Source organism: Giraffa tippelskirchi, chromosome 10, assembly GCF_054371585.1.
Source record: "Giraffa tippelskirchi isolate mGirTip1 chromosome 10, T2T-mGirTip1v1.2.pri, whole genome shotgun sequence".
In the NCBI taxonomy this organism is placed as follows: domain Eukaryota; kingdom Metazoa; phylum Chordata; class Mammalia; order Artiodactyla; family Giraffidae; genus Giraffa; species Giraffa tippelskirchi.
The window spans coordinates 156017852-156044619 of record NC_137284.1 but is presented as its reverse complement, the minus strand read 5'-3'; the positions used below and the strand labels follow the sequence as shown (position 1 = coordinate 156044619).

The window sequence follows — 26768 nt, the reverse complement described above, 5'->3', positions numbered from 1 at the left end:
AGAGGATGAGATGGTTGGATGGCATCACTGACTTGATGAACATGAGTTTGAGCAAACTCTGGGAGCTGGTGATGGACAGGGAGGCCTGGCGCGCTGCAGTCCATGGGGTCGCAAAGAGTCGACCATGACTGAGCGACTGAACGACAACGTAGGGCTTAAATCTGGGGCCCCTTTCTCTGCTCGTGTGCCCAAGGAACTGACCATCTCACCCCCAAGCTGCACCCCCACAGGCTTCCTCCCAGAGCTGCTCCCCCGGCTCTGGCCGCAGTGGAGGACAGGCCAGTTCTATCCCTTCCTTGTGTCCCACCCTGCCTTATCTCCCCCATTTCAGGGCCAGTCCCTCCAAGGAAACAGGTGGCAAGAGTCACATTTGTCCCCCATCTCCACTGACACACTGCCTGGGGCTCCAAAGCCGGACTGGAAGGTCAAGGTCCAGCTCTCAGCCTGACCAGCCGGCTGACCCCGGGCAGGCAACCTCGCCTTTCCCGGGTGCAAATCTTCATCCATGTGGGGGGCAGTGGTATCACGAATCGCCCTGAAGCTCCGAGGAGACCGTCCTCAATGCTGAGCTCAGTGTGTCCCTTGGTGATGTTCCCGTTCAATCAGCCTCTCTCATTCGTCCTCTCGACAAGCGCCTACTATGTGCCGGCTGCCAGGGAGCTGCTTTGAAGGAGACAGAGCCACATCTGCCCTGGCCAAACTGGGTTTCACGAGAAGACGGCCATCAAGGGCCGGGCAGGTGACAGGTGGGCAGGTCCGGGGGTTCTGGGGATGTGGGTGCCAGCTTCGGGGTGAACAGGGTTTGCTCAGGTGAGACGAGCTGGTGGGTTGTCCCCAAGGCAGGCTCACCTGACCTGCTCAGGGCCGTTCAACCCGACACGATGCCTGCCCAGGACCCCATCCTCTGCTCTCAGCCCCTGTCTCCCCTTGCTCTCAGCTGCTCTCTCCTTCCAGGCTTCCCCAAGCCTCTGGCCCATGTGATGGGAAACAGAGGCCCTGGGAGCCCCAGGAAGCTTGTTGCAGCTCAGCCGCCTGGAGAGACAGAGTCGATCAGAAGTACTCGGGTCTGCTGCCCAGGACCAGCTCTGGCCAGTTGGGTCACGTGGGACTGGAGGCCACAAGGGTGGACCTGCATCTGTGTGGATGGAGAGAGGGGGTGGGTGAGGGGGTGGGCTGGACCCCGGGGAGCTCCGCCTAGCCTCCCAGGAGTTTCTCTTCTCCCACTCATAGAGGCCCTCCATGCATTTTGTGGATGAGGAAACCGAGGCTTAGGAAGGTAGTTTTGTTTCCTAGCTGCTGGAAAACATCACCGCAAACTCGGTGGCTCACACAACAGAGAAGTATTCTCTCTGCAGCTTCATGAGAAGCTCTTGATGCCTACGCAGTGGAGGAGGGAAACTTAAACTATTGTTCACAGGGGTCTTTGTGCAGTTGTTCGGTCGCTCAGTTGTGTGCAACTCTTTGCAACCCCATGGACTGCAGCCCGCCAGGTTTCCCTGTCCTTTACCGTCTCCCAGAGTTTGCTCAAACTCTCGTCTACTGGTGACTCTATCCAACCATCTCATCCTCTGTCATCCCCTTCTCCTCCTGCTTTTAATCTTTATCAGGATCAGGGTCTTTCCCAATGAATTGGCTCTTTGCATCAGGTGGCCAAAATATCGAAGCTTCAGCTTCAGCATCAGTCCTTCCACTGAATATTCAGGACTGGTTTCCTTTAGGATGGACTGGTTGGATCTCCTTGCTGTCCAAGGGACTCTCAAGAGTCTTCTCTAGCACTGCAGTTCAAAAGCATCAATTCTTCAGCACTCAGCCTTCTTTATGGTCCAACTCTCACATCCATACATGACTACTGGAAGAACTATATTTTTGACTATACTGACCTTTATCAGCAAGGTGATGTCTCTGCTTTTTAATACACTGTCAAGGTTTGTCATAGCTTTCCTTCCAACGAGCAAGCGTCTTTTAATTTCATGGCTGCAGTCACCGTCTACAATGATTTTGGAGCCCAAGAAAAGAAAATCTGTCACTGTTTCCACTTTTCCCCCCATCTATTTGCCATGAAGTGATGGAACCGGATGCCATGATCTTAGTTTTTTGAATGTTGAGTTTTAAGCCAGCTTTTCACTCTCTTCTTTCACCCTCATTAGTTCCTCTTTAGTTCCTCTTCGCTTTCTACCATGAGAGTGGTGTCATCTGCATATCTGAGGTTGTTGATATTTCCCCCGGCAATCTTGATTCCAGCTTGTGCTTCATCCAGCACAGCATTTTGCATGATGTACTCTGCATATAAGTTAAATAAGCAGGGTGACAATATATAGCCTTGACGTACTCCTTCCCTAATTTGGAACCAGTCTGTTAGCCACCATCAAGTGGAACTGCCTGACCACTGCAGTCAGTCCCACTCCTGGATAGTCCTGAAAGACAGTGGTGAAGGGACAGCCTCCCAGTATTCCCATTTTGGCCAGTCAATCTGGTCGTTGGCTTTGCTTTGGAGGAGAGGTGGCTTGGAGGTGTGGATCTACACTGAATAATGAATGATGGACAGTAGCTTAGCTGGCTGGTTGGGAGCCTTGAATGGTTACAGCCAGGAAATACAGGAAAGAGGTGCATGGATAGAAGTCCTAGAACGAGGACCAGGTGAAGACACGAAGGTATCATGCAAGTTCCCATCGGGGCAGAGGAGGCTCTCGGTAATCAGGCTGATGAAGCGATCGGGCTCTCCTGTGAATTCATCATTCATTCATTCATTCATTCATCAGGCTCTCCTGTGAATGCCCATCAGTCTCCCTGCCCTCTCACCCCAGTGCTTTTTCAGTAGTTACTCTTCACTACAGCCGATACAAATATCATCTCCACTGAGGTCCCAGGTGACAAATACTAACAAAGACCAACGCTGAATCCCCAGTATGGCGGAGCAGCCTGATAATTTGTCTTGTTCCTTCATGGGAGAGAGCCAGTAGTCTGTTCCCTTAGGAATGGAGTCCTGTTCCAGAAACAGACTTGCTTTCCCCGCTGGCAGAGCTTCTGCCAGCCCCAGATTTTCAGAATGCCCCATTCATTGTCATGGTAACCCACACAACATCCTCTCCAACCAAGGAACTCATTATAGAGTGAAAGATGTGTGGCGCTGAGTTCATGCCCAAGGAATTCACGGGGCCGTGCGCCGTGACGGTAACCCTCAAGCAGCCGCTGTTTGGATGAACTGGGGAATGGACTCCCGAAGGCTCCATTTGGGCACCCGCTGCAGGACGGCAGCCTGCCAGGTGCCTGGCTCGGGGGGACACCGCCTGCATGTGGTTCTGTTTCCCCCCGTGGCCAGAATACTCGGGGGCTGGTCTTTCACAGGGCATCTCCAGAGGGGCGGGATAGGTCTCAAGTGAACCAGCACACATAGAAGGAGTCCACTGTACTGGTCGGGCCAATTGGTCACAGTTACCGGGAGAAATTGGACCACTGGGACAGAACAGGGCATGGGGGATGGTGTCTGAGCCAGAGGGTTTGCTGGAGTGCCTCGCAGTCTCCTCTGTCCAAAGGTGATGGCCAGGGGGGAGCTGGTGACTCAAGGAAGATGGAATTGAGCTTCCCTGGTGGCTCAGTGGTAAAGAAACCACCGGCGAGGGCAGGGGACACGGGTTCGATCCCTGGTCTGGGAAGATCCCACACCCCGCAGGGCAACTAAGCCCGTGGGCCACAACTACTGAACCTACGTGCTGCAGCTCCTGACGCCTGTTCACCTAGAGCCCCTGCTCCACAACAAGGGAAGCCGCTGCAATGAGAAGCATGAGCATCACAGCGAGAGAGTAGCCGCCGCTCACCGCAACTAGAGAAAAGCCCACGCAGCCACAAAGGCCCAGCGCAACCAAAAATAAATAAATAAACATTTTAAAGGAAGAGAAAAGAGAAAGACTGGACCAGCGGAACTTGAATCATGTGGGAATGAAGGATGGGACCACCCCTGCCAGAAGGCAAGGGAAATACGGACAGGGCGGTGGAAAGAGGAAGCTAAGAGGATCAGCTTGGGTCCTGTGACCAGCATCGAGTGGACTGTCTCTGTCTTCCTTTTTTCCTGTTACTTTCTGTGCAGGGCAGTGTGGGTCTCTAACTCTGTTCTTATTGGAAGTATGACTGACTGACAGCGCTTTGCCATGATGAATGGGTGAGGGGACTTGGTGTATCTGCTGAGGGGAGCCTGGAATTTATTCCTTGAAGCAAAGGACAAGAACCCTCTCTGGCCCTCCTGATCCATCCTCTGTCTTCCTGCCTGCTCTGTGTCCCAGGAGGCTGGCCTTGACGGATCGGATCTTCCGAGCTTCCTCACCTTCTGGCTTCTAGTTGGATGTGGTCAGTGGAGGCACAGCATGGACTCTGAGGTTTGGAGGAGAGGTAGGTCAGGAGATTTATCATGACTTTGACAGCAACTGCATGTCCCTACAGCCCCCTCTCGGCCAACCCTCTTCCTTAGCCTTGACCCCACGTGGCCTTGACAGCATCGCCGTCTCTCCTTCCCCTTTGGTCCCCCTTGGAGCTAGTGTCTGGATGCTTTATCATCATTCCTGGCTCCCTTAGCCCTGCCCACATCTCATAAAGAGGCTCTTCATTAACCTTCATCAATTAATCCTTCTCTTGGTGCCATATCCTTCATGCTGGGAACGTGAGTGATCCTGGACCTTTAAGTAATTCAGTTTTACTGAAGCATAAAGTTTAAGATGGGAGGAAATGATAAGAAATGAAGCTGTATAGGGACGCTGATCAATCCTGAGAGGCTCCGTGCGCTGTGATGAGGTCAGCTTTACATGCCTGAGACAAGCTCTCCAACCTCTCTGCCTCAGTTTCATCCCCTATAAAAATACGGATAATGATAGCACATCCCTTTGGGGTGACTGTGCGGAGTAGATTAAAGAAGCCATGAGAAACAGTTAGAGCAGCACCAGACGTGGCAATCGCTCAGCATCGCTAGGGCCGGTGAGTCATGGCCGAGTCTTAAGCAAGGAAGGGACCAGGTCAGATCTGGTCGTTCACAAAGTTATTCTGGAGGAATTGTGGAGAAGAAGTGGGAGTGTCAGTGAACAAGTGGAATAAAGCAAGATTAGAAGCAGGAACACCAGTAAGGAGACTACTGCAATAGTCTTAGCAATAATAATAATAATGAAGACTGAGGAATTAAATGACCACCCAAACATGGAATTAAAGGAGGCTGATGTGGGATACAAGAAACAGGAATGCTGACACAATGTTTGAGGTCTTTAGGTAGCTAGCTCAGTTTTGCTGAAGCATGAAGTCAATGGTAGGGCTTCCCCAGTTTCACTCGTACTGGGGTCCAGAGAGCATCCTTCCAGCTCACCTTCACGCTGTCCACCATTGCGCCACCATTAATTCCTGATCCTTGGCATATCCACATAGAGGCTACTTCCAGGACCCTGAGCTCGGCTTCTCAACTCCTCTCCTGCTCTGTTCGGGTCTTCCACCCTGCCTCTGTCGCTGGCTTCCACAGTCTTCCCCAGACCTGGTCATCACCATGCCCACCATCTCCCCATGCCAGCACCTCTCCTCCATCCTCCACTCAGTTACAAGTTTGCTCCCGTTTCACCAAGGAGGCAGCAGTGGTCAGACGAGATCTTCTCCCACCCTTGCTTGGCCCATCTACCTGCCTCCGTGCCCCAAACTCTCCCTTCCCCAACCCCGTCCTCTGCCAAGTCATCCCGGAGACCCCGAGTTAATGCGTTACGGGTGTGGCCTGGGCCCGAGGTCTTTAAATGCTCCAAGACGATGCTAACCCCCACCCAAGGTTGGAGTTCTGCTGCGGATGAGTGACCCAAGCTCTTCCCCTCGCCCACTCGAGGATGTTGTCCCAGAGATCGTTCCCTCCCTCCCAGCATCATTCACTTTTCCCTCCACTGGCTCTTTTCTCATCCACTACAAACATGCTGTTAATTCTCCCAATTTATTTTTTTCTTTGTTTGGCTGCACCTTGAGCCATGCTGGTCCCATGACCAGGGATTGAACCTGCGTCCCCTGCATTGGAAGCACAGAATCTCAATTGCTGGACTGCCAGCAAAGTCCCAATTCTCCCAATTTCAAGAAGGCTTTTCAACCCCAATTCTCCCTCCAGCTGTGCCTCCCTGCAAAACTTCTCTAACGGATTGTCTGCACTTGTGTCCATAATTCCTCTTCTTTCCTTTGCCCCACTGACCCATCAAGGCCGTTACTATCAAATTCACCAATGACCTCCTCATGGCTACATCCTGTGGCCACTGCTCAGTCCTCAAACTTTTCATCTCCATTCCCTGTTTTGTTTTGTTTCTTAATTAAACTTTTTGTGTTCAGTCGCTCAATTGTGTCCTACTCTTTGAGACCCCATGGACTGTAGCATGCCAGGCTCCTCAGTCCATGGGATTTCTCAGGTAAGAATACTGGAGTGGGTTGCCATTTCCTTCTCCAGGGGATCTCCCCATCCCAGGCATTGAACCGGCATCTCCTGCTCTTTACCACTGACCAACCCATTAAACTGTATATTTGGGGATAATTGTAGATTCACACACAGTTATAGGAAATAATACAGAAAGGCCCTGTTTATCCTGCAGTTTTTCTCATTGGTGACCTCTTGCAAAACTACTGTATAACATACGATAGTGTTAGTTATCTGTGGATACTGGAAAAAATTGTCACCAACTGGATGACTTAAAGCAATAGAAATGTGCTCTCTTACAATTCTGGAGACAAGAAGTCCTATGCCAGGCTGTAGGCCGGGCCTTGCCCCCTCCCGGACTCTGAGGAGAACCTACTCCTTGCCCTTCCAGCTCTGGTGGCTGGTCCACTGCACCCTCCTCTCCTCCGTCTTCACATCACCCTCTCCTCTATGTGTTTATGTGTGTGTGTGTGCGCGCGTGCGCGCGTGCCCACACACGCCTACGCATGTGTAATCTCCTTCTGCCTTTCTCTTATAAGGACACTTGTAATGACATTTGCAGCCCACACAGATAATCCAGGATAATCTCCTGATCTCAGGATCCTTAATTTAATTAAATCCGCAAAGACCTTTTCTCCGAAGAAGGCAGCATTTGCAGTTTCTGGGCGCTAGAATGGGACCTGCCTTCAGGAGTTGTTACCAGCTTAGCACAGTAGTGAAGATGGGATATTCCCCATCACCTCAGGATTCCTCCAGCTGCCTTCTGTAGCCACACTCACTTCCCTCCCATCCCCACCCTCTCCTGAACACCTGGCAACCACTAATCTCTTCACCTTCTCTATAATTTTGTCATTTCAAGAATGTTATATAAATGGAATTACATGGTAACATTTTGAAACTGATCAGCATAATCATTCTTAGTGTCACCTGTATAGTTGTAGGTATCAATCAGTTCAGTTCAATTGCTCAGTCGTGTCCGACTCTTTGCCACCCCATGGACTGCAGCGCACCAGGCTTCCCTGTCCATCACCACCTCCCGGAGCTTACTCAAACTAATGTCCATGGAGTCAGTGATGCCATCCAACCATCTCATCCTCTGTAGTCCCCTTCTCCTCCCACCTTCAATCTTTCCCAGCATCAGGGTCTTTTCCAAGGAGTCAGTTCTTCACATCAGGTGGCCAAAGTATTGGAGCTTCAGCTTCAGCATCAGTCCTTCCAATGAATATTCAGGACTGATTTCCTTTAGGATGGACTGGTTGGATCTCCTTGCAGTCAAGGGACTCTCACGAGTCTTCTCCAACACGACAGTTCAAAAGTATCAATTCTTCAGCGCTCAGCTTTCTTTATGGTCCAACTCTCAGATCCATACATGACCACTGGAAAAACCACGGCTTTGACTAGATGGACCTTTGTGGGTATCAATAGCTTATTCCTTTCCATGGCTTAGGGGGAGCCCATGGTATGGTTGTGCCTGTTTGTTTAACCCACCATTCACCCCCACAAGCCATTTTGGTGGTTTTCAGGTTAGGGCTATTATGAATAAAGCTGCTATGAACATAAGTTTTCATTTCTCTGGGATAAATGCCCAAGAGTGCAATGACTGTGTTAAGTGCATGTTTAGATTTATAAGAAACAGTCAAACTGTTTTCCAGAGGACTAGTCTGCATTCCCACCGGTAACGTATGGGCAAGTCATTCAGTTTCTCTATGTCTTCACGGGCATTAGGTGTTGTCACTAGTTTCTATTTTAGCTATTCTGATAGGTGGATATTTCAATGGTTAGAGTCAGTGAACAGCCTTCCATAGGCTTATTTGCCACCCTTGCTTCCTGTTTGGTGAAGTGTCTGTTCATGTCTTTTGCACATTTTCTGATTGGATTGTTAGGGTGGTTTTTTTTTAAGCCTCTTACTTTGAAGCACTCTTTGTGTAGTCTGAATACTAGGGATTTGTCTGATAATTGATTTACACATATTTTCTCCTACCCCTTAGCTTTTATTATCATCCTCTTAGCAGAGTCCTTCAAAAGCAAATTTTTAAAATATTTATCAATTTTTCCTTATATGGGTGGTACCTCTGGTGTCAAGTCAAAGAGCTCTTCACCTGGCTCTAGATCCCAAAGATTTCCTCTGATATTTTTTCTAAGAGTTTTATAGTTTTTTAAAAAATTTATCGAATCTGGTTTTTGCTTGCTTGCATTTTTTTTTTATTTAGCTGCTCTAAGTCTTAGTTGAGGCATGTGGGATGTAGTTCCCTAACTAGGGATTGAACCCCAGGCCCCCTGAATGGGGAGAATGGAGCCTTAGCCACTGGGCCACCAGAGAAGTCCCAAGTTTTATAGTTTAATCTTTTGCATTTAAATCTGCAATCCATTTTGAGTTAATGTTGTATAAGGTGTGAGAGTTAAATGGAATTCTTTTTTTTTGTTTTGCCTTTGAATGTCCAGTTGTTCCAACACCACTTGGTGAAAGGTTATTTTTTATCCACTGAATAGCTTTCACACTTCTGTTATAAATCAGTTGAGCAGGACTCCCCTGGTGGCTCGTGGATAAGAATCCACCTGCCACTGCAGGAAACGCGGGTTCGATACCTGGTCCGGAAAGATTCCACATGCTATGGAGCAGCTAAGCTCATGGGACACAGCTATGGAGCCTGAGCTCTGGAGCCCGGGAGCTGCAACTACTGAAGCCCGAGGCCTATAGCCTGTGCTTCGCAACAAGAGGAGCCCCTGCAACCGCAAGTAGAGAGTGGCCCCTGTTCTATGCAACTAGAGAAAGCCTGCACGCAGCACCAAAGACCCAGCACAGCCAAAAATAAACAAATAAAATTTTAAAAACTCAGTGGAGCCTATTAGTGTGAGTTTATTTCTGGATCCTCTGTTCTGTTTTATTGATCTACCTATATATCCCTCTGTCGGTATCCTGCAGTCTTGATTACTATAGCTCAGCATGGGGGAGAGTAATTCTCCACCTTCTTCTTTTCCAAAATGTGTTAGATATTCTAGTTCCTTTGCCCTTCTACATAAATTTTAAAACAATCTTCTCTTTGTCAACCAAAACTCCTGCTGGGATTTTGATAGGAATTGGGTTAACCTAAATATCAGTTATTTTTGAAAGAATTGATGCTTTTGCTATGTTGAATCTTCCAAACCATCCACCTGCTATCTCTGTCCACTGATTTAGGTTTTCTTTGACTTCTTTCATCTTCATTGGATAGTTTTCAGCATATACATCCTGCACATGTTTTATTATATTTACATTAAATATTTTTACCTTTGAGTAATCATAAATGGCATTGTATTTTTAATTTCAATGTCTACATGGTCATTGCCAGTACGTAGACATGCTATTGAGTTTTTAAAGTCATCTTATAATCTGTGGCCTTGCAAAACTCACTTATTAGTTCTAGGAGGTTGGTTGGTTTGTGGATTTTTTTTTTTTTTTTAATATTTATGGGATTCTCTGTACAGACAATCATGTCATCTTCAAACAGGGATACTTTTATTTCTTCTTTATAATCTCTATGTCTTTTCTTTTCTTTTCTTTGCCTTGTTGCTCTGGCTAGAACTTCCAGCAGTGTGCTGAATAAAAGTAACAAGAATGGACATTTTTGCATTGTCCTGGATCTTAGGGAGAAAGCAAGCAGTCTTTCATCATTAAGGGTGGTGTTAGTTCAAGGTGTGCTATAACGCTCTTTTATCAAGTTGAGGAAGGTCCCTCTGTTCCAAGTTTTCTGAGAGTTTTTGTTTTCAATCATGAATAGGTGTTGAATTTTATCAAATGCTTTCTCTGCATTGACTGATATGCATGTGATTTTTCTTTAGCCTATTAATGTGATAGGTTGCATTGATGGATTCTTCTGGATTGAAGCAAATTTGCATGCCTGGAACAAGCTTCTCACTTATTTTTCTTACCTCTTGTCTATCTCATCTGAAGGCTAGTTCCAAATGGAAAGAATCTTTTTGGTTCATTTTATTCACTGCTGTATCCTAGTCCCCCAAACAATGCCAGGCATGCAGTGAGGTCTCGTTATCTACTTGTTGAATGAATGAATTAAAGAACAATACAGAGATGAAGAGAATTCCCAAGATTAAGGTGAAGGTCCAGCTGTGGGCAGCCAGTCCAGGTAGAACAAGTCAGAAAGCCCCAGAAGAGCCTGTAGAGTCTGAATGCCCTGAGAATTTTAGATAGTCTGCAGAGCGTTGGGGTCGCTTTGGTGATGATGTTTGGTGTGTGATAGTTGCTCAGTTGTGTCCAACTATTTGTGGCCCCATGGACTGTAGCCCGTCAGGTTTCTCTGTCCATGGAATTCTCCAGGCAAGAGTACTGGAGTGGATAGCCATTCCCTTCTCCAGGGAAGCTTCCCAATTTGATGATAAGTATGTAGAAAACTAAGCAAACAAGCTTTTTTTTTTTTAAAAAAAGGTAATTATTATTGTGGTACATCCACACAATGGAGTATTATTCTAAAAAGAAATGAGCTTGTAAGCCATGCTGCTGCTGCTAAGTCGCTTCAGTCGTGTCCGACTCTGTGCGACCCCATAGACGGCAGCCCATCAGGCTCCGCCGTCCCTGGGATTCTCCAGGGAAGAACACTGGAGTGGGTTGCCATTTCCTTCTCCAACACATGAGAGTGAAAAGTGAAAGTGAAGTCGCTCAGTCGTGTCCGACTCAGTGACCCCATGGACTGCAGCCTACCAGGCTCCTCTATCCAGAGGATTTTCCAGGCAAGAAGAAGACATAAAAAGAGAAGGCTTAAATGCATATGACTAAGTGAAAGAATCCAATCTGAAAAGGCTACATTCTAACTGTATGACATTCTATTAGTATTATTCTAATTAGTATGAATCTAACTATATGACATTCTGAAAAAGACAAAGCTATGGAAAGATCCTAGTGACCAAGATAACCACAATGATGGTGTGATCACTCACCTAGAGCCAGACATCCTGGAATGAGAAGTCAAGTGGGCCTTAGGAAGCATCACTACGAACAAAGCTAGTGGAGGTGATGGAATTCCAGTTGAGCTATTTCAAATCTTAAAAGATGATGTTGTTAAAGTGCTGCACTCGATATGCCAGCAAATTTGGAAAACTCAGCAGTGGTCACAGGACTGGAAAAGGTGAGTTTTCATTCCAATCCCAAAGAAAGGCAATGCCAAAGAATGTTCAAACTACTGCACAATTGCACTCATCTCACACACTAACAAAGTAATCTCAAAATTCTCCAAGCCAGGCTTCAACAGTACATGAACCATGAACTTCCAGATGTTCAAGCTGGATTTAGAAAAGGCAGAGGAACCAGAGATCAAATTGCCAATATCTGCTGGATCATCAAAAAAGCAAGCGAGTTCCAGAAAAACATCTACTTCTGCTTTATTGACTACACCAAAGCCTTTGACCGTGTGGATCACAACAAACTGTGGCAAATTCTTAAAGAGATGGGAATACCAGATCACCTTACCTGCCTCCTGAGAAACCTGTATCCAGATCAAGAAGCAACAGTTAGAACTAGACATGAAACAACAGACTGGTTCCAGATTGGGAAAGGAGTACGTCAAGTCTGTACATTGTCACACCGCTTAAACTTATATGCAGAGTACATCATGCAAAATGCTGGGCTGGATGAAGCACAAGCTGGAATCAAGACTGCAGGGAGAAATATCAATAACCTCAGATATGCAGATGACACCACCCTTATGACAGAAAACAAAGAGGAACTAAAGAGTCGCTTGATAAAAGTGAAAGAGAAGAGTGAAAAAGCTGGCTTAAAACTCCACATTAAAAAAACTAAGATCATGGCATCTGGTCCCATCACTTCATGGCAAATAGATGGGGAAACAATGGAAACAGTGACAGACTTTATTATTTGGGGCTCCAAAATCACTACAGATGGTGACTGCAGATAAGACATTAAAAGACGGCTGCTCCTTAGAAGAAAAGCTATGACCAAACTAGACAGCGTATTAAAAAGCAGAGACATTACTTTGTCGACAAAGGTCTGTCTAGTCAAAGCTATGGTTTTTCCAGTAGTCATGTATGGATGTGAGAGTTGGACCATAAAGAAGGCTGAGCATGAAAGAATTGATGCTTTTGAACTGTGGTGTTGGAGAAGACTCTTGAGAGTCCCTAGGACTGTAAGGAGATCCAACCAGTCCATCCTAAAGGAAATCAGTCCTGAATATTCATTGGAAGGACTGACGCTGAAGCTGAAGCTCCAATACTTTGGCCACCTGATGCGAAGAACTGACTCCTTGGAAAAGACCCTGATGATGGGAAAGATTGAAGGCAGGAGCAGAAGGGGATGACAGAGGATGAGATGGTTGGATGGCATCATCGACTCGATGGACATGAGTTTGGGCAAGCTCCGGGAGTTGGTGATGGACAGGGAGGCCTGGTAGGCTGCAGTCCATGGGGTCGCAAAGAGTTGGATGCAACTGAACGACTGAACTGAACTGAAATGACGGAAACAGTAAAAAGGTCAGTGGTTGCCAGAGGTTAGGTTAGGAGAGGGAAAGATGAAGAGAAGGAGCACAGAGGATTTTTGGCAGTGACACTACTCTGGATGATACTATGATGCTGGATACGTGTTGTTATACATTTCTCCAAACCCAGAGAATGTGCACCAGCTAGAGAGGCCCCTGTGGTAACCTATGGGCTTTGGGTGATTGAGATGTGTCCGTGTGTGTTCATCAGTAGGAACAAGTTTAACCGCTCTGGTGGGAGACGCCGGTTACAAGGGAGGCTGTGTGTCAGGTGGGGCGGGGGAGGGAGTATAAGGAAAGTGCCTGTACTTTCTGCTCTATTTCGCTGAGAATCTAAAATTGCCCTAGGGTATTACTTGGCGGTCCAGTGATTAGGACTTTTCGCTCTAACTACTGAAGGCCCAGGGTTTGATCCCACAAGCCACGTGCTGTGACCAAATTTAAAAAAAAAAAAAAAGCTCTAAAAAATAAAGCATGCTTAATGTACGTATGAACTCTAAAGAAAACAGAAATTACCCAGGAAAGGAGGAACATTCACAGTTAGCTATATGGGCTCAGCCAGTTTTCCTGGGGCCTGAAGTTTATCCAATTGAGGGAGAACTCTTTAAGAAAAGAAAAACACTAAACCAGAAAAAAACCTGATCAAGTCTCAGAGCAATTTCTGGACACTTTGTACTTTCCCTATCCTGACAAAGCCCCAAACTCCTGAGCAAGCACCCCAGACACCCTGCCTGGGTGCGGGTCTTCACCTGCTCCTGCATGAATGGGGGCCAGCAGTGCTCGGCTTCTCAAAACTCAGCACCAAGACGCCTCTTCCGTGAATGTACCCCCCACTCTCCTCCCCAGGGCTTCCTGCAGGGCGTGGGAAGAAGCCGGAGGCGAATTTGAATCCCAGCTCTGCCACGTATGAGCTACATGGCCTCAGACACATCCTTTGACCTCCCAGAGCTTCATGCTTTATCTTCTATAAATACAAATAACAATGTCTGTCCTACAGGGTGGCTGGAAAGAACAAACAGCTGATACAGAGCTGGACATGTGGTAAGGGTGAGGAAACACGTCTTTCTTACTGCCTAGCAGCATTAATTTTTCTTTTACTTGTGGAAAAAAAAAGAAATAAAAGAAAATTTACCATCTTAACCATTTTTAAGTGTGCAGATCTGTGGCATTAAGTACAATCAGCTTGTTGAGAGACCATCAGCACCACCCATCCACCGGGCTCTTTTCATCCAGCAAAACAAGTTCTGTCCCATTAAACCCTAACTGCCCACTCCTCCTCGCTTCCCCCAGCCCCTGGCATCCTCCGTTCTACTTTCTGTCCCCTCCCGCGTCGGGACTGGCCCCTGGGACTGCACTCGTCCCTTCTCCCTAGTGTGACAATGAAAGTGAAAGTTGTCCAGTCGTGTCCGACTCTTCACGACCCCATGGACTGTACAGTATACAGTCCATGGCATTCTTTAGGCCAGAATACCAGAGTGGGTAGCCTTTCCCTTCTCCAGGGGATCTTTCCAACCCAGGGACCAATCCCAGGTCTCCTGTATTGCAGGCAGATTTTTTACCAGCTGAGCCAGAAGAGAAGCCCAAGAATACTGGAGGGGGTAGCCTATCCCTTCTCCAGCGGATCTTCCTGACCCAGGAATTGACCCAGCGTCTCCTACTCTGCAGGTGGATTCTTTACCAACTGAGCTATCTATTTACATGTATTCACCCCCCATCTGGGGCTTCCCTGGTGGCTCAGATGGTAAAGTGTCTGCCTGCAATGCTGAAAACCCGGGTTCGATCCCTGGGTCAGGAAGATCCCCTGGATAAGGAAATGGAAACCCATCCCAGTATTCTTGCCTGGAGAATCCCACGGACAGAGGAGCGGACTACCTCTATGGACAGAGGAGCAGACTACCTCCATGGACAGAGGAGCAGGCTACAGTCCATGGGGTCGCAAAGAGTTGGACATGACTGAGTGACTCACACTTTCACTTTTCATCCCCCATATGGCCCAGAGGCACCTCACACCCCTGCCCCACAGTCTGGTACAAAGCCAGGCCCACAGTAATACCAGCTCCAGGAAGAGATATAGCACCCCTGAGTGAGATACACAGACAGAGGGTCTCGAATGGGTTCGTGGATTCCTGGTCTGATTTTACATAGCAAGTGATCAGAAAATATTAAAAGTGTAACAGATGATACAGATGATTTTTGTAAGCATTTACTTATTTGTTGAATGGGTAAAATAGTCTAAATTCAAAAGCCACAAGTGAAAACAGAGTGGAAAGTAAATGTCCCTCCACTCCAACCTCCAGCCCTTCACAAGAGACCACCACTGTGCCCATTTTCTCCTGGATCCTTCTAGAGGACTTGTGCATGTGTATAGTGGAGCACTCATGTGCACATACGTCACACATCACACACTTTGGCACACTTTGCACACTGTTCTGCACACTTTTCTTTTTTTCTCTTGTCTCATCTTTGAGATTCTTCTCTATCCTCCTCTATCAGTACATAGAGAGTTTCCTTACTGTTCATAGATTCATTGAGTGGTATATTTATCTTGTCACATGTTTACACCTGTCACCTGACTTATTTACTCTGTCACCTGTCCATGAACACTCAGACATCTCCAATTTCTTGGTATTCAAACAGTACTACAGTGAACAACCCCAGATCTCACTTACTCACGATTAAATTTTATATAGTGTGTATATGTTAATCCCAAACTTAATTTATACCCCTCATCCTCTTTGGTAATCCTACATTTGTCTTCTGTGTCTGTGAGTCTGTTTTGTAAATAAATTCATTTGTATCATTTTTTAGATTCCACGTACAAGTGATAGCATATGATGTTTGTCTTCCTCTGTTGAAGGCAACAGAATCTTATTCAGCCTTAATTAAAAGAGAGGGAATTCTGACACATGCTACAACATGGAAGAACCTCGAGGTCCTTATGCTAGTGAACGGTCAGTCACTTAAGGGCAACTATTGTAGGATTTCACTTATGCCAGGTTCTTGAAGTAGTCAGGTTCATGGAGACAGACAGGCGGCGGAGTGAGCAGAGAGGTTCATCTGGGCTTTCAGAGTCCCTGCAGAGAGAGGAGCAGAGCTGGGAGGGACCCACATGAGACCCTGGGGCTCCCCTGATAGTTCAGCTGGTAAAGGATCCGCCTGCAACGCGGGAGACCTGGGTTTGATCCCAGGGTTGGGAAGATCCCCTGGAGAAGGGAACGGCTACCCACTCCAGTATTCTGGCCTGGTGAATTCCGTGGACTGTATAGTCCATGGGGTCGCAAAGAGTCTGACATGACTGTGCGACTTTCACTCACTCACTCAGATTGAGACCATGAGTGTGCGAGTGGATAATGGGGTGGGGGACATCGGTCCGAGCCCATCCCAGCACCTGTGTGTGTGTGTGTGTGTTGTGTGTGTGGTATGTGTGTGGGGTGTGTGTGGTATGTGTGGTGTGTGATGTGTGTGGTGTGTATGTGTGTGGTGTGTATGTGTGTGGTGTGTGTGGTGTGTGTGTGTGGTGTGTATGTGGTATGTATGTGTGGTGTGTGTGTGTGTGGTGTGGGTGGTGTGTGTGTGGTGTGTGTGTGTGTGGTGTGGTGTGTGTGTGTGTGTGTGGTGTGTGTGGGGTGTGTGTGGTATGTGTGTGGGGTGTGTGTGTGTGATGTGTGTGTGGTGTGTGTGTGTGATGTGTATGTGTGTGTGGTGTGTGTGTGTGGTGTGTGTGTGTGGTGTCTGTGGTGTGTGTGTGTGGTGCATGTGTGTGGTGTGTGTGTGTGAGGTGCATGTGTGTGGTGTGTGTGTGTGAGGTGTGTGTGTGGTGTGTGTGTGTGAGGTGTGTGTGTGTGGTGTGTATGTGTGTGTGTGGTGTGTGTGTAGTGTGTGTGTGTGTGGTGTGTGTGTGTGATGTGTGTGTGGTGTACGTGTGTGGGTGTGTGGGTGTGGTGTGTGTGCGTGTATGTGTGTGTGGTGTGTGTGTGTGATGTGTGTATGGTGTGTGTGTGGTGTGTGTGTGGTGTGTGTGTGTGTGGTGCGTGTGTGTGGTGTGTGTGTGGTGTGTGTGCATGTATGTGTGTGTGGTGTGTGTGGTGTGTGTGGTGTGTGTGTGTGATGTGTGTGTGTGGTGTGTGGGGTGTATGTGTGTGGTGTGTGTGTGTGTGTGGTGTGTGTGTGGGGTGTGTGTGTGGGGTGTATGTGTGTGTGGTGTATGTGTGTGTGTGGTGTATGTGTGTGTGTGTGATGTGTGTGTGGTGTGTGTGGTGTATGTGTGTGATGTGTGTGTGTGGTGTGTGGGGTGTATGTGTGTGTGTGGTGTGTGTGTGTGTGACATGTGTGTGAGTGTGTGGTGTATGTGTGTGGTGTGTGTGTGGTGTATGTGTGTGTGTGGTGTGTATGTGTGTGGTGTGTATGTGTGTGGTGTGTGTGTGTGATGTGTGTGTGTGGTGTGTGGGGTGTGTGTGTGGTGGGGTGTGTGTGTGGTGGTGTGTGTGTGTGTGTGTGTGGTGTGTGTGTGTGGTGTGTGTGTGGTGTGTGTGGTGCATGTGTGATGTGTGTGTGATGTGTGTGTGTGGTGTGTGTGTGGTGTATGTGTGTGTGTGGTGTGTGGGGTGTATGTGTGTGGTGTGTGTGTGTGATGTGTGTGTGTGGTGTGTGGGGCGTGTGTGTGTGTGGTGGGGTGTGTGTGTGTGTGTGTGTGGTGTGTGTGGTGCATCTGTGTGGTGTGTGTGATGTGTGTGTGTGGTGTGTGGGGTGTATGTGTGTGTCGTGTGGGGTCTGTGTGTGTGTGTCCTGGAGTGGGTACCGCCTGCGATCACTCCGGATGCTCGGGCGATCTGGGTGAGTCCGCGGAGGAACCTCCAGCACGTCTGTGCTCAGCCCGGCCTGCGAGCCCGGCGATCACAAGTGCGGATGCACGGGGCGACGCCGTCCGCTCCGATCCCTAACTCATTATTAAGCCGCTCGCTCTTTGCAGACGCTCCCTGCGCCTCCCCCGCTCCGGGCTGCAGCGGCGGCGCAGGCGCCGGGCCGAGCCGAGCGCCGAGCGGGGAGCGAGCGGCCGCGCTCCGGGCCGGGGTCCCGGGGGAGCAGGTGAGCGACCCGCGCCGCGCGGTCCCCAGGCCCCTGGAGGAGACGCCGCCGGGCTGCGCTGCGCCGACGCCCCGGCCTCCCTTGTTTGTCGGTGCCCGTCTTGCCTGTGTTGACATCACCCCTCCCTCCCTTGCCTGGCACCCCTCCTCCCCCACCCCGCCTGCTATCTCCTCTTCTCCCGCCTGCCTGGCATCCCTCGCCCCCCCCACGTCTGGCATCTCCCCCCCCTCCCCTGGCCTGGCATCCCCCTTCTCCCCCCACCCCCCACCCCGGCTGGCACCTCCCTTCTTTTCCCTGCCTGGCACCTCCCCTTACCTGGCAGCCGCCTTCTGCCTCTTCCTCCTCCCCTCCTTCTTTCCTGATCACCCCCCCTCGACTCCTGACTCCCTCCCTCCCTTCCCGGCAGCTCCCCCACTCCCTTTCTTGCACCTCTTCCGTGCCTGGCAGACTCCCACCCCTCCCCTCTTATTCTCCCCCCTCCTCACCCCTGCCTGGCATCTTTCCCTCCCCCCCAGTACCTCCTCATTCTCCCCTCTTTCCCTTTGCCTGGCACCCTCCTGCCTGCTACCTTCCTCTCTTCCCCCGTGTCTGGCACCCACCCCCCTCCCCATCGCCTGGCACTTCCCCGTGCTGCTCCTCACTGGCACCCTCTGCCTCCTCCCCACCCCCTGCCTGGCACCTGCCCTCCTTCCCCAGCCTGACATCTCCCTTCCTGCCCACTGCCTGCCTGGCACCTTCCCCGTCTCCACTTGGCATCCTCCGGCCTGGACACCTGTCCCCCATTCAGATTGTCCCTCTGTCTCCCACCTTCCCACAGGTCACCTCCTCCCAACCCTGGTCTGGTACCGTCTCTCCTCTTGGCATCGTCCTCATCTCATTGCCTCCCCTTCCTCCTCACCCTTCCGGCCAACACCACCTACACGTGATCTTCAACTGCTCTCAAGCCACCGCCCCCCCGCCTCCACACTTACCAAACTGCCCCCCACACCCCACCATCTGCCCCAGTTCTGACCCTTGCTCCCAACGGTCCTGCTCTCACGTGGGAGTGAAGCCAGGAAGGCTGTGCGCACAGGGAGGGCTCAGTGTGAGCTGGGCGGAGTACAGAGCAGGTCAGCTCTACCTGCTGGCCACCCCCAGGATTCCCTTGGGATGGTCCTGAGCTCCAGAAGGCATCGAGCTCCCATCCTGGCTCACAGTCCTCCTCTCCCTTCTGCCAAGTCTCCCAGATCGGCCTCCCCTGCCAGGGCACGGGCTCTGCCTACATCCTCTGCTCTTATCCTCCCAACTCTGCCAGCGGGAGAACCTGGCCTCCAACAGCTTCCTGCTCTCACACCGGTCCTTCTTGAACCACCCAGCCAGGCTGGCTCCCGCCCAGTGCACCTCCTGCCTTCCCCAGACCATGCCAGGGAATGGCCCACACGTGCGGCCCCCCTGGCGTCTTCCCCCGCCTCCTCGGGCCCACTGTGAGTCTGCTCTGTGCTCAGGGTCTGGGCCGCCCCTCCCACTGCCCTCTTCTTTCAGATCTTCCTCAGAATGGCCCTTGGTGCTGCAGGCACGGTAGGCTCTGGGCGCGGGCACCGAGGGGGCACTGGATGAGTCCCCCGCTGCAGGACCCTGCCACCTATGACTGCAGGCCTTCAGCACCCGCCCGCCGTGGTACAGGTAGGCTCTGCCTCCCCCACCAGCCCTGGAGCAGCTGGGCCTCTGCTCACACTCCACGGCCCCCTCTTGGCACTTCTGCCCCCATCTGGCCCCTGGCAGTGCCTCTTCTCATGCCCTGTGAGGGCCGGAGCCTCTGCCCAGACCCTGCTGCCAGCTCCCCCTACCCACACCCCACCCTGTCCTGCCTGGTGTCCCTCACCTCTTGCCATCCCTGGGCCCTGCCTCGCATGGCCATTGGAGCCAGGGACATGTGAGCCTGAAGCCAAATTTTTGCTTCATGTGAAAATGGTCTGGGGGCTCTGGCTTGTTCCACTTCCTCCTCCTTCCTTCCGCCTGGCTTGTGCGCAGACCCCCCAGACACACACCTCCATGCCCCTTACCTGGTGTGAGTGCACACATGCGCCCATAACACCCCACAAACACACACACTTTCTGCAGCCAAGGGGAACCTGCCAAGCTCCAGCACAACTTGGGCACTGGAAACCTAACCCTAGACATGCTAGGGCAAACATCTACAAGCCTCTGAGCCCCAGGCAGGGCTTTGTTCGGGGCAGGAGGGGTGATGCTGGTGTCCGGCTAGTCCCATGCTGACACGAGGCAGGCCCCAGGCTCAGGGGTGCTCTCTGGCCCATTGCATGTGAGCTGGATCCTTCTGAGCCTCTTCCTGGCAGCATGGCAGAGAGGGGGATAGCCTGGCTAGTCCCAGGGTGGTGTCCCTGGTCCAGGAGGAAGCACTGAGGCACCGCATGGAAAGGCTGCCTGCCCCAGAGCCCGGACCATCCGTGGGAGGGGGTTGGAGCCCAGTCTGAGCTCTCCCAGTCCAGTCTCACCAGTGGGCATCACCTGGTAACAGATTAGGTGCTGTCGGGGGCCCTGGAGGTGTGAGGGCCCAGTCCCCACCCTCAGGCCAGCAGTCCAGCAGAGGGAGCAGACTCAGCCGCTGGCCCACAGGAAGTGCCAGAATGGATGATTCAGGCCTCGAGGCTCAGGGGAGGGAGACATCAGGAAAGCTCTAAGTAGGGCGATTTGAAGTGGGCTTTGGAGAACAGGGGGCTTCCCTGGTGGCTCAGCTGGTAAAGAATCTGACTGCAATGCAGGAGACCTGGGTTTGATCCCTAGGTTGGGAAGATCCCCTGGGGAAGGGAAAGGCTACCTACTCCAGTGTTCTGGCCTGGAGAATGCCATGGGCTGTATAGTCCACGGGGTCGCAAAGAGTCGGACATGACTGAGCAACTTTCATTTTGGGAGAACAGGAAGGTGGGGTAGACTGGTGGTGCGAGGGGAGGGGGTGGACTGAATGAGTGCTGGTCTCAGCTTCTCCTCCCTCGGAAGGGGCAGAGGAACTTGCTTTCCTGCCTGGACTGCTCTGAAGTCCAAGGCAGTCCTACTCCCTCTCTGCCTTGCACCCCTCTGGTAGGCTGTGCCCAGGGTGGTATGGGGCAGGGGGAGCCTGGCTGGCCCAGAGATGGAGCAGCACTGGGTGGCAGAGAGACCATGACCTGATACTGGTCACCATGGAAACAGGTGCAGCTCATCAAGGCCCTCAGACAAAGGTTGACCCCCTACCCTGCAACCTAACCACCAAGGTTAAGGGCGAATGTGTTCCTTAGCTTGTGGGGTTGGATTGTAAAGGTGTGAGCTAGTGTACTAAATACATTCTTTCCAGGCAGCTCTGAAGTTCTGGGGCATCTGAAGGTGGAGGCCAGGTCAAAGGTGGGGCTGGTTGATGGGAGGAAGCTGAGGTTCCCAGGTATCCCAGAGCCAGGCCTCCATGTGGTGAATCCTCGTGAATTGCAGCTGCTCTGGGGTGCACTGAGATAATCCCTAAGGGGGTCCCCAGCAGCAGTAGGTGGGTACCCTGGGCTGTTCCAGGCCTTGCCCAGAGGACCAGAGGAGGTCACCTAGCTGAAGGAGTGGGTGGAGAGGGAGGGGAGGCTTGAGAAGACCCCGGGGGTCAGGAGGGTCTGGGAGCACTGAGAGCACCTTAGTGACCCTGGTCCCCGAGTGGCCCCAGTCATGCAGTGAATCGAGGGTTCAGTCTAACACTCCTGGGGAGTTGGGTGCTCTGACCTCCCCATGTGATGAAGGTGGTGAGGAGTGAGGTGCTGCAGGGTTTCTGGTGTTATATTTTGGAATCCCCATGACCATAAAAAAAAATGGGCTTCCCTTATGGCTCAGCTGGTAAAGAATCAGCCTGCAATGCGGGAGACCTGGGTTCGATCCCTGGGTTGGGAAGATCCCCTGGAGAAGGGAAAGGCTACCCACTGGAGAATTCCATGGCGGCCCATGGGGTCGCAAAGAGTCAGACACGACTGAACGACTTTCACTTCACTACCATAAAATTGGCCTTCTTTCCGTGTGTGCAGTTGCAGGCAGGGAGCCGGCTTTGATGCCCGGCAGCTTGGGCACGTGCTGTCATTTGGATGCTGACAGGCTCATGCCAGTGTCTAGACGGCGCGAGGGGTGGGCAGGCGGGCTGGGCGTGCAGCAGCTGGAGCTGTCTTCACCCCAAATGCCCGCAGTGTGATTGCAAGTGAGAGCTGGTTGTCAGTGAGCTGTAAGCGGCAGAGGTAATGAGCTGAGGTGTCACCTGGGGAGGTGTCACCAGGGGACCCAGAGCCACAGACACTCAGGATGAGCACACGGCCCTCGATTTGGGCTGGATTCTGAGCCCTCTTGAATCGCTGCACCAGAGGGTTCAGCTGCTTCTGGGGAACACTCGGCTGAGGGTGACTGGGCAGCCATGGCTGTGTGGGACCTGCAGACCCCCAGTACCTCACAAGGGTGCCTGTGGGAACATGGCTGAGGGAGACTTTGGGGAGGGCAGCCATGGCTGTGTGGGACCTGCAGACCCCCAGTACCTCACAGGGGGCCTGTGGGAACATGGCTGAGGGAGACTTTGGGGGGGGGCAGCCATGGCTGTGTGGGACCTGCAGACCCCCAGTACCTCACAGGGTGCCTGTGGGAACATGGCTGAGGGAGACTTTGGGTGGGGGGCGGCCATGGCTGTGTGGGACCTGCAAACCCCCAGTACCTCACAGGGTGCCTGTGGGAACATGGCTGAGGGAGACTTTGGGGGGGAGGCAGCCATGGCTGTGTGGGACCTGCAGACCCCCAGTACCTCACAGGGGGCCTGTGGGAGCATAGCTGAGGGAGACTTTGTAGGGGGTGGCCATGGCTGTGTGGGACCTGCAAACCCCCAGTACCTCACAGGGTGCCTGTGGGAACATGGCTGAGGGAGACTTTGGGTGGGGGGCGGCCATGGCTGTGTAGGACCTGCAGACCCCCAGTACCTCACAGGGGGCCTGTGGGAGCATAGCTGAGGGAGACTTTGTAGGGGGTGGCCATGGCTGTGTGGGACCTGCAGACCCCCAGTACCTCACAGGGTGCCTGTGGGAACATGGCTGAGGGAGACTTTGGGTGGGGGGCGGCCATGGCTGTGTAGGACATCCTCAGCTAAGCCCTCGTCTCGATCTGCTTCCTAAGCTGTGAAACCCATTTCTCTGTGACCCGAACTCACTTCCAGGAAATGTGAGCAACCGTCTCAGGAGCCTGTGGCCGTCCGTGCCTTTACTGGAATGTGCAAACTTGGATCATCTCCCGTGTCAGCCTTCTTTCCAGACGGAAGAACGTTCTGGGGCTTGGAGTGAGGAGCAGTAGGCTGTTAGAGGAGGGCAGGGGAGGGGAGAGGCAGGCAGGAAAGATGCACTTGCCTTGTTCCAAGAGAGCTTGAGGTGGTCTGCGAAGACACACAGAGTGAGGGGTCCAGGACAGAGGACCGCAGGGCAGGGAGAAGATACTGAGGCCCAGGCTGAGGTGAGTGGGAGGAGGGCCGGTGTAACAGGGCAGTGTTAAGTGTTACACTTGTAACAGGGCAAGTGTAAGCAGTTACTCTTGCCTGTAAGACAAAAACCTAACCATTTGCCCCCAAAGACTGTGATTTCTAGCCCTGAGACCCCTGAGAAGTGTCTTCCGTGAGGTGACGTGAGGGGAATCCTGTGTGACAGTTTTAGCAACGTCCTCAACATTTCCACAGCAGTTTCCTCAGGCGCAGCCGAGGGCTGACAGAACATCGCGCAGCCGTATAAGTCCTGCTGACTGTGCTCAATCCAAAGATAAAATTTAGAGCAACTGGAAGAATGCACTGCCTGTTAGTATTTACAACAAAGTTTCCAATGTATGTCAGGCAGCAGGGAAGTTTATTTAAAGTCAGGAATCAAGTACAGAGTCACATTCTTGGGGAAGGGGATTATCCTCACAGGAAAATAAAGACCTCCATCAGTTCATCTGCCTGCAATGCAGGAGACCCGGGTTTGATTCCTGGGTCAGGAAGATCCCCTGGAGCAGGAAATGGCAACCCACTCCAGTATTCTTGCCTGGAGAATCCCATGGACAGAGGAGCCTGCTGGGCAACAGTCCTTGGGATCTCAAGAGTTGGACACGACCTAGGGACGAAACCACCACCACCACCATCAGTACGTGTGTCCAACAGGTGAGCCTAGGTATAGGGAGGGACCAGTCACACACCCTTACCCCCAGGTCCTGAACCCTCTGAGGGCCAGACACAGATGCCAGGGATTTAGCAACTATTTGGCAAGGAATGCTGGATTGCATTGTTGAAAGCATCATTCAAGTCTTGACTTAAATACCACTTCTTCAAAGGGTACTCTCTCCCCACCTGAAGTGTAAAGTTCCACCTTCTTATGTCTTACGTGTACATGCTAAGTCGCTTCAGTCATGTCCGACTCTTTCCGACTCTATGGACTGCAGCCTGCCAGGCTCTTGTTCAGAATAGTGCTGGGAAGAAATAAAAACTATGTGTGTTTGTTTTTTTTTTTTTGCAAGATCCCCATGCAGCTTGGGGGATCTTAGTTCCCCGACCAAGGGTTGAACAAGGGCCATAGCAGTGATAAGCGCAGAGTCCTAACCACTGGGCCGCGAGGGAATTCTCATTTTCTTGAATGAATCAGCTGATGAATAAGGCAATAGGAGAGAGCAGGTGGCCCTGACAGCTGATCCTAAAAGAAGCCTGAGATCCCTCTGCATTGTTGACCCCACCCTCTCTAGATGCCCACAACCCAAGGGTGGGCCTTTCTGGCCTGCCTGCCTTGACCTGTGGACACCTGAGCTGCTCCGGGAGCCAGGTGCTCTTGGCCCACACCTGGGGAAGTCCCTCGCTGATAGAACCTGTTCACTGTGATCCAGGAAATCCATCCCCTCTTCAGTTGTTCTTGTGGTGAGGGAGGCTCTTCCTGCAACCTTGGTCTTGCCCTTGGAGTTACAGAGGATGGACCCCTTTTCTGCTTCCATGACAGGCCTCCTTAGAGATTGAACTCTGCCCTCTGCTTCCACAACATCTGACAGCCTCCAGATGCTTGGAGGCAATTCTCCCGCGCTGCGTCTGCTCTGGGGAACGTCCAGCTCTGGTCTGTTCAGACAGTCCCTACCTGGGGGCCTGTGCCGGCTGCTCGGACCTTGGCGCCCACTGGGAGAGCAGGACGCACAGCCTTCGGGGTCCCCAAGCTTTCTTAGAGATTGAACTCTGTCCGGTCCCTGCCCAGGCCGACCTGGGCAGAGGCACTTAGCTCTCAGCCTCAGTGTCTGCTGGTAAGAGGAGGCCTCCTCTAGAAAGGTTCAGGGCGATGCTGCGGACCGAGCTCTCTGCTCAAGGCCCGCACCCCGTGGCTGGCCTCGGCCCCTCATCACCACTGGGTTAAAACATGATGCTGGGCGCTGTGCCCCCTCCAGGAGACGTCTGCAGACCCCAGGGCACTGGTGTGGTGACCCGTGTCTCCCTAGATTCCAGCCCGCTGTCCTCACTGCCACCGTTGTGCTGGTGTCGGTGAGAAGCCCCGGGGACTTTCCGCACCCCACCACCCCACCCCCACCCCCAGCGAGAAGGGCATCTCCGGGCCCAGTTCTGAGAACTCAGGTGCGGTTACCTTGTGAACCTCCGCCATCTCTCCAACAGCATCTGGCCGTCCAGCCGGAGGCAATGTTTAGGAGGCCTGCCTTCTTGGCCTTTCATGACGTTTTTTAGTTGGAAAAAAAAAAAAGTGAGGCGGTAGAGCCCAGGAGAGAGAGCCCTGTGGTCCTCCGTCTGTCCTGGGCTTGCAAACAGATTCCTTCCGGTCTCCGCAGCTGAATCAACAGCGCGGTCCCAGGTGGGTGGGGTTGGAGGAGGCGATGCCGGCGCGGGGGAGGGTTCTGCCGGTGGGGGCGGGCCCAAGTAGAGGCAGGGGAGGCTGACTACCAGCCCGTCTGCGAATCCCCCTCTCCCCTGCCCCCACCGGCAGGAAGCACCATGGGTTTTTGCTTCTTGCCTCAGTTTCCCCTCTGAGCCCCAATTTTATCACCCTTTCCCCTATTTTGGTGGCTCAGATGGTAAAGAACCTGCCTGCAATGCAGGAGACCCGTGTTAGATACCTGGATCGGGGAAGATCCCCCCCGGAGAAGGGAATGGCAGCTCACTCCAGTATTCTTGCCTGGAGAATCCCATGGACAGAGGAGCCTGGGGGCGGGCTACAGTCCTTGGGGTCCCCAACAGTCGGACACGACTGAGCAACTCACGCTTTCGCTGTTTCCTTCACCCCTATTATACCTAGGCCTGTTCCTTCAGGAGAAAACTCAAGTCTTAGAAAATATGGCCCCTGGGAGGTGGACAGCCCCACTTTTTTCGCAGCGCCTGAGGCGCCCGCGCTGCTATTTCAGGAAGAGGAAGTCCAGGAAGCAGGCTGGGGTCAGACTAGGGCAGCCAGTGTAGACCGAGGGCTTATTGCGGTTTGCAGACTCTCCAGTGGCTTAGCTGATTTATCTTCACCACAACACTGTGAGTTAAATATGATCATCATCACTTTTAAGATGGGAAACTGAGGTACACAGAGGCTAGGGAGCATCCCAGTGGTCAGGGAAGAGTCCCAGCTGGGGTCTGTCCACTGCATCCTCAGAAGGGCCGTGACCCAAACCGCGGCCCCCAAAGGGCAAAGCAGCCAGCCCTTATACATAACCCCTTTCATCCCAGCTCTGAGGACAGGGTCAAAGGCTAGTTGTCATGGTCTACAAGATCCACCCTACTTCCCACTGATTGCTGGGTCTCTAGGGACATGGGCTTCCCATGTGGCACTAGTGGTAAAGAA

The 26768-nt window shown here is 51.7% G+C and overlaps 1 protein-coding gene and 1 long non-coding RNA gene across 4 annotated transcripts in view; one reads left to right on the top strand and one right to left on the bottom strand.

Moving 5' to 3' along the window:
* Positions 1 to 17898: 17898 nt before the first annotated feature.
* SMARCD3 (SWI/SNF related BAF chromatin remodeling complex subunit D3) overlaps positions 17899 to 26768 on the top strand; it is a 33074-nt gene continuing 24204 nt past the window's right edge. For both annotated transcript variants that reach the window (XM_081533473.1, XM_081533471.1), the window contains exons 1-2: positions 17899 to 17970; positions 19492 to 19632. In XM_081533473.1, coding sequence (XP_081389599.1) covers positions 19594 to 19632 — 39 coding nt within the window. In that variant the 5' untranslated portion in view covers positions 17899 to 17970; positions 19492 to 19593. The remainder of the gene's footprint in view (positions 17971 to 19491; positions 19633 to 26768) is intronic.
* Positions 23813 to 25774, bottom strand: LOC145523353 (uncharacterized). 2 transcript variants are annotated; one of them, XR_014066501.1, is made up of 3 exons: positions 25575 to 25774; positions 24311 to 24429; positions 23813 to 24077 (listed from the first exon to the last, which is right to left on the bottom strand). It is a non-coding gene; the product is annotated as an uncharacterized LOC145523353 (long non-coding RNA). The 2 variants fall into 2 exon arrangements; XR_014066500.1 differs by having other exon boundaries at positions 24345 to 24429.